The sequence below is a fragment of the Haliotis rubra genome, unplaced genomic scaffold (genome assembly GCF_003918875.1).
Source record: "Haliotis rubra isolate DU_JTF1 unplaced genomic scaffold, ASM391887v1 Scf377, whole genome shotgun sequence".
Lineage (NCBI taxonomy): Eukaryota > Metazoa > Mollusca > Gastropoda > Lepetellida > Haliotidae > Haliotis > Haliotis rubra.
Window position 1 is genome coordinate 673788 of NW_025767054.1, and position 12012 is coordinate 685799.

The following is a 12012-nucleotide window of genomic DNA, read 5'->3' on the forward strand; positions in this document are numbered from 1 at the left end:
CACTCACTCACTGTGTACCTGTGTATAATAAATACTTGCATATACTGCACACCAGACTGGATGCAGTCACTGGGAACCTACATAATATCGACCGACATAATATCTACATAATCACTATCAATGTTATATGTCTGTCACTAAAAAATGCATCCATGCATTTCAAATTACAAGCATAATTCTTGGTTCAGCATTTTGATGATGTACTTCACATCCACAATTGCTCAATAACTGTCTGAGAAAAAAACATGCTTATATATATACCATCCAAACTAATTACCGGAAGGCTGCAGATACACCTGCCAACAATACATAATGTCCTGAGTTACCTGTTTATTACCTGTATTCAATGTAGTTACTGTATACAACAATGTATTGTCAATTAGCATAATAACAAGTGTTGTTATGGAACATATGGCTGATGGTATTATTTATCAAAATAAAATATTTCTATAAAGGTGAGGTGAGGTGAAATTGGGTTTTACGTCGTGCTTGAGAATATTTCGCTCATATGATGACAAATTCCGGTAGGCATGTATAGTGTATTTAAATGATATTCAGAGTAAGAGGGGCGGTGGGGTGGCCTAATGGTGAAAGTGTTTGCTCGTCATGCCGAATGCCTGGGTTTGATTCCCCATATGGACAATGTGTGAAGGCCATTTGTGTGTCCCCTGCCGTGATATTGCTTGAATATTGCTAAAGGGGGGCGTAACCCTCACTCAGTCACTCAGAGTAAGAGCAGGAGGCTTTCTTTCTTTGCACTCGTAACTGCTTATAACCGTGCTGGCCATTTTCTTTCAACTTTCCAATACGATAATCTTTAATTGCAATAAATTTTTCAACTTTAATATCAGTGATAATTTACAAAAATGTTTCCAAAGCCATTGATACTCAAGATATAAATATAGATTTTTGCAGCTAAAACCAAGTGGCTATTATGCTTCTTAAGTCCCAAAAGTATTACATGGTCTAAAAGAAATATATCTACATCAAGAAGTGGGTAAAGGTATTACAAACTAGACTCAACTGAATGTTATTAGAAAATATTTGGTGGGTAAACTTTCATGCTTTCAAGGTTTTCAATAAGATGTTAATGATCAACCATGACTGATATTTAACATGGATCCTACCTAAATGCTTGAACTGTTTTCCAGTTGGAGACCTATGAAGTGCAGTCATTATTAATATTCAAATATTATCTAAGGTAACTTCATCACTAATATATTTCTTCCCATCTGTCAATTATGTGTGGTAGGAATGTGTGATGGAAAGGTTTTGTGTGTGTTATAAAGAAAACTCGGAGATATATGTTATGTATTGCAATACTCAAAAAAATCTTTTTCATCAGTATAATCTGTCTAAATGTTCAACCTAAACAATACATAACTCTATATAAATCTACATGATATTGTCACATTTTATTGAATAGAAGCCTATTTAACTGGACATAGGTTTCTTCTCCTTAACAGGGTCTCTGAATTAAAACTTTTGATTTAAAAAACAACAGACATATTTAAATAAGAATCCTTTTTCATTTCCCCTTCCTGACACGTTTCGGCACTTTTACCCCTCAAAGAGACCATTCTCTAAGGAGCCTCATTTTTTGTCATCTATCCACACTAAGACCATAACTGCCCCCGGGTTTCAACATATCAGTTGAGCTGATGAATAAATTGATATTGTTGTTTGTTTACAAATGTGGGTAATTACTTACAGCTTTATGCCACCTGTCATTAAATACACTGCCTTATCTTGATCTCCGTCCAGGCAGTGCTGACGTAGACAAAGTTAATCTACACCTGATCCTGGTGATGTAAGACTGCTGATACAATATCACAACCCCATCTTTTATATCCAGGAAACAACTGGGTAAACAATGAGAGTGGTGGACCCACTTATCACTGAAGTTGGGAACTACAATGATTAATATAATCCAGGATGAGTGAGTTACATCATGACCTACCTCCCTGAACAGTATCTTAGCTATATACTGACCTACCTCCCTGAACAGTATCTTAGCTATATACTGACCTACCTCCCTGAACAGTATCTTAGCTATATACTGACCTACCTCTCTGAACAGTATCTTAGCTATATACTGACCTACCTCCCTGAACAGTATCTTAGCTATATACTGACCTACCTCTCTGAACAGTATCTTAGCTATATACTGACACTACCTCCCTGAACAGTATCTTAGCTATATACTGACCTACCTCCTGAACAGTATCTTAGCTATATACTGACCTACCTCTCTGAACAGTAGTATCTTAGCTATATACTGACCTACCTCCCTGAACAGTATCTTAGCTATATACTGACCTACCTCCTGAACAGTATCTTAGCTATATACTGACCTACCTCCCTGAACAGTATCTTAGCTATATACTGACCTACCTCCCTGAACAGTATCTTAGCTATATACTGACCTACCTCTCCTGAACAGTATCTTAGCTATATACTGACCTACCTACTCCTGAACAGTATCTTAGCTATATACTGACCTACCTCTCCTGAACAGTATCTTAGCTATATACTGACCTACCTCCCTGAACAGTATCTTAGCTATATACTGACCTACCTCCCTGAACAGTATCTTAGCTATATACTGACCTACCTCCTGAACAGTATCTTAGCTATATACTGACCTACCTCCCTGAACAGTATCTTAGCTATATACTGACCTACCTCCCTGAACAGTATCTTAGCTATATACTGACCTACCTCCCTATACTGAACAGTATCCTAGCTATATACTGACCTACCTCCCTGAACAGTATCTTAGCTATATACTGACCTACCTCTCTGAACAGTATCTTAGCTATATACTGACCTACTCTCCCTGAACAGTATCTTAGCTATATACTGACCTACCCTCTCCTGAACAGTATCTTAGCTATATACTGACCTACCTCCCTGAACAGTATCTTAGCTATATACTGACCTACCCCTGAACAGTATCTTAGCTATATACTGACCTACCTCCCTGAACAGTATCTTAGCTATATACTGACCTACCTCTCTGAACAGTATCTTAGCTATATACTGACCTACCTCCCTGAACAGTATCTTAGCTATATACTGACCTACCTCCCTGAACAGTATCTTAGCTATATACTGACCTACCTCCCTGAACAGTATCTTAGCTATATACTGACCTACCTCCCTGAACAGTATCTTAGCTATATACTGACCTGAACCTATCTTAGCTACAGTATCTTAGCTATATACTGACCTACCTTCCTGAACAGTATCTTAGCTATATACTGATACCTCCCTGAACAGTATCTTAGCTATATACTGACCTACCTCTCCTGAACAGTATCTTAGCTATATACTGACCTACCTCCCTGAACAGTATCTTAGCTATATACTGACCTACCTATCTGAACAGTATCTTAGCTATATACTGACCTACCTCTCTGAACAGTATCTTAGCTATATACTGACCTACCTCCCTGAACAGTATCTTAGCTATATACTGACCTACCTCTTCCTGAACAGTATCTTAGCTATATACTGATCCACCTCCCTGAACAGTATCTTAGCTATATATACCTACCTCCCTGACTTAGCTATATACTGACCTACCTCCCTGAACAGTATCTTAGCTATATACTGACCCACCTCCCTGAACAGTATCTTAGCTATATACTGACCTACCTCCCTGAACAGTATCTTAGCTATATACTGACCTACCTCCCTGAACAGTATCTTAGCTATATACTGACCTACCTCCCTGAACAGTATCTTAGCTATATAGTACCTCTGAAGCATTATATATGATGACCTAACTCTCTGACTACCTCTGAACAGTATCTTAGCCATGTAATGGCCTTCCTCCAGACCAGCATAGGTTTCTGAGGACAAGTTCTGCCACAAAGGGGGAAGTTGCAACAAAGATGACAGAAAAAGTAAACATTTAATGACAGAAAACATCAGAAGCAGTACTTTCACAGCCATTTAATTTCAACATGGAGATGCATTTCCCATAATACATGTTTATACACAGCCAATGCTAAATACCGATACACACTGTATAATATAGTAACATGTCATGTTCTGGAACAGTATAGTACCATTGCAATATGTCCACATTTCACTGCTGAACCAAAGGTTTACTGCAGTCTAGTTAGTTTTAATGTAGTATCACAGCCTGTTGGCTCAAGGTGGGAAGTAAGACTGGCGAAATGTAGCTTGAAGACATAATCGACATCACAAGTATGGTGTTTTTGCACCTGAGTAAGTTGAATCTTGGACATAACCAGCAGGTCGATACAGCCTCGGACGGTGGAAGTGCATCACAGAGAAATCAGTACCTGTGATCACTCAGTAATTTGTAACAAAACTCACAAGTTAACCTGAAGTAATCGACCATACAAAAAGCATTTCCTTTGTTTGTGTCCCACATCTTCTTGCAGATAGTATTGCAGCATGTGTTTGTATCAAGTCATGAGAGTTGAGACACACTGCACGAGCTGTGTACCTTGTATGGTACTCATTAGAGCCATGTAATGGTCTAGGAAAAAGTACATATTTTCCAACTGAAACAGAAGGGATCCTAGGACTCCCAAAATTCTGTCTCCAGTGGAGCAGAAATTGGTTTGAATCAAATTTACTAAGGTGGTTTTAACACCCTTTAAACAGTATTCCAGTTATTGCAGGAGTTCTGGCTTCATGTGGAAGGGAAGACTAAAACCTATGATCACAGGTGTGGTGCTGTTAATGGAGGCAAACCCTGATATGAACCTGCAGTCTAAGGTTCTGGCATGCCGAACAAAAGGATACAAACCTACACAGCCCAATGGGGTGCCTTCAATGAATGGGCCCTGTATGAATGTATGGATATCGCCTTTCTGTTAACAGCAGCATACATTTCATATACATTGCACCTTTCACTGTATTTTCATATTGTGGACATATATTCACTCTCAATGTACCATTATTAATTTGGTAAGCATTATATCACATTACATATTCCAAACATATACTGAAACATATGACATGGAATACACAATGGGTAATAACTTCTTATTATCACTTCAGTACATTTAAATCTGTATACAAATACAATGCGAGAGTTGAACCCCTATTTATTATCATGATTATAGAGACATGTTTGGCAGCCATGTTCACTTTGGTTTCTAGCAAATAAGAACGACAGGGATGTACTGACCTGCAACATGAGTTCATTTACATAAATATCGTGATCAATGCAGAAAACTATCCATCATACAATAAACACCTTTATCTATTGTTCTTAAATGCCTATGATGTAATAAACAATGGACTACATCACAATGTATTAATATGATGTAGTTAGGCTAATTAATGAAATAATAGATGTAAATTATTTGTATGATATCTGAGATTAACATTAAATATGTGTTACATATCCATTGCACAGATTCCCTTTCCTCACAGAAAATGTAAGCCTTCATCAGATCCACATTAAGAACACTAACACAGAATCTCATGATAAATACAAATGTGTACAATCATTTGAGACAATACATTATCTCTGAACACATATTGCATAATATAGATCTATATGACCATGATCTGTCAAAACTCAGATGGTACAAAAGTCCTCCTCCGCAACCATTCATGAAAAATCAGCTGTCTCCCAAGTTTAGTCAAGAATGTCAAAGAAGCATTCACATGTTGTTATCCATAACGTTTGTCAATATTGTACTTCCCAACTTCTAAAATGCTATTCTTTAAATTATATATTAACATCCAAATCTGCTGCCTGTGCTTATGATGACAAAATATGCAATGAGAATGAAACACACCAAGATTCTCCTGAAAAGGTTTTGCATATATTTCGGATGAATCAGGCAAATGTAAGGCACTGATCTAGGTGTGCATTTATCTGTGAGGCAAGGACCTGTGTTTGGCACACTGGACAACACTGCCGTGGATCTTGTGTATTTGTGCTGCTAAAGTTATCTCCCCTTTGACCATGTCCTCCACCACTTGAAGCTTGGCTGTCTCTCTCATCTCTATAACTACTGAAGCCACCTTGATCTATAGCATTCTCAGACTTTTTCTTTCCTACAGACTTTCCAGCACTTGCAGAACCACCTTTGTGCTTGCCTTTATTGAATTTGTCCACATTCTTCACCTGGTAAGAACCACCACTGTTATGGTTCTCAACCTTACTTTTCTTTGTTGGTGGTAAAATTTCTTCAATGTCACTGTCGTCAGATGATGAGTAGTGTGGTCTTCTTGTCCATGACCTCATAGCATCACTTTTTTCACTTTTCCTTGAAACATCATTGGAACTGGAGGGTTGTTTTCTCTTGGAGCCAGTAACAGCTTTATTTGACCTTGCTATGTGTTCATTATGGGAAGACTGAATATTCCCCACATCAAAGTGAAGGTCATTTTGACTGTGACTGGCTTTGGTTGGAGAAGTGTTGTACAAAGATATTCTTCTATAGGGTGGAGAAGTGAAATTTGAAGCAGGATTAACCTTTTTGAATAGTGATTTTACTGGGCTTGAAACATCATTGTCATCTGAAACAGACACTGTTTTGTTTTTTCTGTTATTGTCTGGTGAATTTTGATTACCTAGAATAATAGATGAGGTTTCTTTAACCTCTAGACTTTTTGAAGGGGAACCGTTCGAATTTACCTTCTTTGTGGAGCTGCCTTGTTTTGGAGAGTTGGGAGAGATTGTTTTATTTTCAGATCCAAACCATTCTTTGATAGACTTGACAGGACTAACTTTGTGATAACCAGGTGATTTGCTTGCACTTCCCTGATTTTTTGGGGACTGAGAGATATATTTTTATTCATACTCGAGTCAGTTTTGGGTGAATAGTTGGTAAGTTTGTCTGATTTGTTCATATTCCGTCTAAGTTGTGCAAGAAAACTAGTTCCTTGACCTTGTGAACTGCCAAGGACATGACCTTGACCTGAGAATTTAACACTGTCTGACATACTATTAGTGCCAACAGAATTGATATCACATATTTGAGGCCCCCCATCAGAAGTTGAGCTAGGCTTCTTATTTGGGTTAGGGCTTGTGGTTTGGTCCCAAATAGTTTTTACCAGAACTCCTGTTGTTCGACTTGGTATTCTGGAATTACCAAGAACAGGATTTTGTTTAACCCTTTGTGACACATCTCTTTCAAATAATTCTTCTTCTTTTTCCTCGACTGGCTTTGGTTCCCTGGATGGCATGTCCACAGAACTTGATCTGTTACTTAGTGAACCAGCACCATTGGTATCTGTGAAGACATTAGAACTTTTGCTTTTGTTTGGATTTGTCTCTCCTGATGACTTCATACTTCCAAAACTGGATGGAAGACTAGGAAGCTGTGGATCATCATTGGAAGAGAACTGACTGGAAGATGTCACTGTACTGGAGGGAGGCTTTTTCACAGACGTGACCTTGGACCCAGTCACCTGACCTTGACCCCAGAAACTTCTGATATCAGGACTCTTGACATTTTTCTTATCTAGACAAAAGAAGAGATAATAATTTTCAGGTATTCATAGCGCTTCAATCAAGGAACAGACAAAGAAGAGATCAGTTGCAAACTTTTCCACCGGGTACCCAGAGGAATTTTGAACAAACTCATGAGTAATCAATGTGCTTCTCAAACTGAAGTGAGTAATCAAATCTTCTGAAGAGGAGAGAAAGAACATATCGCTTTGACTAGACAATTCTTTCATATTACTATAACATGAACTGGCTGGTCCCTAACAGATTTATTTTTGAGCAGTATACTTAATCCTACCTTAAATATAGAGTGTCTCAAGGTGATTGATGCCCCCCTGCTTGTGTGGTTTGCAAGTGTATTATAGTAAAGGGCAAGAAACTAAACAAAATATATTAAATATTTATAAAGCAATAAGAAAAAAGGGGCACTTCAATGTAAACTGCTAGCTTAAAAAGAGCGAAGCAAGTACCCTTTCGAAAAAGATAAAACACAACACTTATATATATCCCTACAGATATATACATCCCAATTACCATAATTACATTATTGTACCATTCATTGTACCCCGCTCACCAGGAATGACGGTTTCTTTCTTGCTTTCTTTTTCCTTCTTGCCCTTCTTCTGCCCATACCCCTCTGGTTCCTTCACCTTGATGTATGTTCCCCCGCATGTCCTCTGATGGTCCCCCCACCAGGGGTCATTGGACGAGGGTGCTCGGTTCATAGCACGCTTCACAAAGCCAAAGTATGGACGTCTGTTCTGACAAGGCCCGTCACATCGCCACCAGTGCTTCTTATACTCTGCTACTTCATCATGGAAGGTGTGATAGATCTGTCAACAAAATTATTTTGTTGAAGAACCAGTCACAAGAGCTAGTGAATGATTACATTAAACTGGTTACATCATTTTCATGATACACTGGCCGGATTAAAACTATGGTCCACAAGCTATGGCCAAACTGAAAAATACAACAACCAACAACCCCCAAATACTTAACCTGTTTCCCAGTCTTTTAGAAGATATTCTAATAGCTCTTATTAGTGTGATATGTCTGTTTGGGGCACACTCATGTAGCGGCTTAATCATTGCAGTACTAGAAACTATGAAGAGCTGTCTAATATTATTTATATTGCCATTTACAAGAAACTTTAAATGTAAAAATTAATAAGCGATTTTTTTCGATCAACTTCATGTATAAGTGTCAGCAACTTTCAAAACAAGATTCAGTTATGACACCAACTTACTGAGATACTCGTCCCCGTTTCCTTGTTGATTCTGTTCATGTGTTTCTGGAACTCAGGGCCATGGCCATCATGATCCTGATAATACATACAAGAGAAATTCTTCAAACATGAAAACATATTGATGAGAAAATCTAGCTCTCCAACTGGGGAGTCAGTGATTATCTTTTATATATCTTTCTCGAAATCCTCTTCTGATATGCTCAATACTGTGTACTCCAAAAGAAAATATAAAACAAGAAATAAACAGTTGTAGCCTAAATATCAACTATGACAGTTATAATCATATTCATCCTAATTTGTGATTTATCATTTTCAGTTCAATAGGACATATCAATAAACTTTTTACAGGTTTGAAACATGAGTCCTTACTGAGATCATAGCATCTAACACGACTACAAGAATGCAATATTTTGCTTTCAGACAAACTCTTCCGGACAGTTTTACCATATTTCTGAGTCAGAATAGCTCTACTGGTACTTCCTAAGACAATGTGGTCCTTACATGTATATACATGTATCAGTATTATGATCAAATGAACTGTGAAATAATCTTCTCCTACATCAGTACAAGACTAGGGAATTGTGTAGCATGTAACACATTTATTTAACAGCAGAGTTGACCATGCTATTCCAAATTGAAGGTCTTTTCAAAGCAACTGATAAGTTTACAAGGTCTTTGTGGAAACTTGAAATAACAAGTGCACCACTCGATACAAATTAAATACAAGGTGAATAAGAAAAAAAAGCTATTTTGGAAAACAACATCCATGCTATGGATGATGAGCAGGATGAAGTAATGACAATCATAACAATAACCTGTTCACTTTTCACAGTTCTGTAATATTATTTTTACCTTGCAAGTTGTTATAGTTTCATATAATACCCTTGAAGTCTTACCCTGTCGTTGTTGGTGATGAACAGATACGCATGAATCATCTCATGCTGAAATAATGACAACAATGATATATGTCATGAATGTGTAGTGTTACAACATTGGAAAAAAAACATTTGCTTAGTATCTTATACTTGCAATAAAGCTATGTTATAATTCATGAAATGGTACATTTAATATGGTTGTATCTAAAACAGAAATGAGTATCACTGCCTACCAGTAATGTTTCAACAAGGTCTTTCCTAGGTCTCAGTTTCAATAGTGGCAAACTCAATCGAACAGAACACAGCCCTCCTCGTCTTTCATACACACACAATCCAGCACATCTGAAAAACAACCAGAAAGTTATGTAATTCCTAGAAATCTCAAAGTAAACTATGTCTATTACACTACACCTATGCTAGTCAAAGTCCCTGAACAATATCATTTCCCTCTCTGCACAGATCACATTTAATGCTATAGCAAGTGTGGGTTTTCTATCTCAATGTGGCTACTTTTACATGTAGGAAACGTTTCAATAAATATGTCCAGAATTGTAGTGAGAGTAATCACCACAGAGACAGTTAGTTGCACCCATGGTAACTGGACGCAATTTGTGACTATACGACTTTGTTTGTGACTGTGTGTAAAATATCATCAGCAGGATGATGTACAGACCAGTACCTCGTGTGAATGGTATTTTAAAGCAGACACTTTACACGTATACAGATATCGGGGTGTGGTCTCTGGTAGAGGATTACAAATCATCTAATATTTATACAAATTCACTATCATAGTTGATATCTGCAAATGAAACCTGATGTGTTCTCAATTCTTACATACAAAGTCATTCTTGGACTCCATTTGACCTCAATTCCGGCTAATTTCCCCCAGAAAAATCGATCGTTGTACTGAAGAAACAAGGCTCTGATGTCTGGGTTGGGATCTGTCAGCTCCCAACTTGCGTCAACAATTGATAATGGTGATTTAGAGGAAACCGGCACCCTCGCTGAAGATGGTGGTGAGACAATGTTATTAGCCGCTTCTCTGTCGAACTGTTCTTGCAACAGGCGAGCGAATTCAAAGTCAGGATCTCCCATAATGTGAAACGATTCAAATTACAAACACAAATCTTACTACAGGTGCCCGCCATATTAGTTTGTCATAGGTGAAGGACGAATGTTAACCTTCAAACGGTATTTTCCTAACAACGCATTTCAAATGTAGATTCACGATCGACGCCTGGTACTAAATCAGACCACCTGATTGTAGCAACGTCATATTACACAAAATCAAATTATTAAATCACAAGAAATGCATACTATATTCATCATTACATAGAATGACTCTACTATTGTATTCCCATTATAATTGTTATGAATGATTTAATTTAATTTGATTTAGAATGCAGTGTTCTTTTCAATGTATGTCATTAACTAAAATACTGCCGCATTTTTCACTGATCATATAATCGCAAACGATGTATAACAAATAAGCTATATTTTTCTAGACAACAGTAATATACACATAAGTGAAAAAATTGCAGTAATAAAGGGTTGTAAGGGGGAAGGAATAAGTGCATGTAAATGAAATACTCCGATTGAAGGAAGAACAAGAGAAAATGGCCATGGATATAGTTATGAAATTCTGTGATCTCTATTGTTGGTTTTCCCATTGATTATTAAGACGTTTACACCAATATGGGCTGGGAACTTGACTGCAGGCGCATGTATGTGTAATATACATCAGGTCCAAATATAACAGACCAAGTGTCAAAATGTTACAAATACACTTGAGGTTTACCATAAAAACAAGGTGGCTTCAAATAAGCATGCTCTTTTAGTGAGCAGAATATTTGTTATCGTGTCTCTGTATACACATAGGTCAAACTACGTCGGGTTTTTTCGTACGTTTCCGTTCAAATTTCGTTGCTTAAAGCGGCGTTACTGCCTGACCTCTGACTCTACCTGTTTTTCACAGTGTTTTTTTTCCACATTTTTTATTCACATCAGTGGGTACAGTCATTTTATACAAAGATCGTACACAGTGACAGGTGACAGTTCTAGTTACAATCAATTTATACAAAAATCATACAATCAAGGTTGTATAATTGCGGATCGTCTAAGCTTGAGCAATTAGGTAAGTCGGTGCTATGGGTAATATTACTTGTTTGCTCCTGGGTTCATGTGGTTTGTTTTCATAATAGCACCATATCATTCTGGGTAACCAAGAGGTAGAAACATTCATACATTATTATACAGATGTCATGCCTATTACAAGCTTGTACATGTTGACAGTTCACAACACATCAATCTTCAAACAAGAGTAGATACATTCAAGTATTACTGCACAAAGATCATAGATTGTATATATTGAAGAGTCATAACACCCATCGGTCTAGTGTTGGTTATGCCTAGCAACGAAATGAGCAGCCGCAGAAAATCAA

The 12012-nt window shown here is 37.4% G+C and overlaps 1 protein-coding gene across 1 annotated transcript; it reads right to left on the minus strand.

Moving 5' to 3' along the window:
• Positions 1 to 5833: 5833 nt before the first annotated feature.
• LOC124286170 (DNA-dependent metalloprotease SPRTN-like) lies at positions 5834 to 10718 on the minus strand. The gene is given in 7 exon segments (XM_046722520.1): positions 5834 to 6627; positions 6630 to 7466; positions 8025 to 8283; positions 8697 to 8771; positions 9593 to 9637; positions 9805 to 9913; positions 10410 to 10718. Coding segments are annotated over 7 exon segments (2376 nt in total). The 5' UTR covers positions 10667 to 10718.
• Positions 10719 to 12012: the final 1294 nt, after the last annotated feature.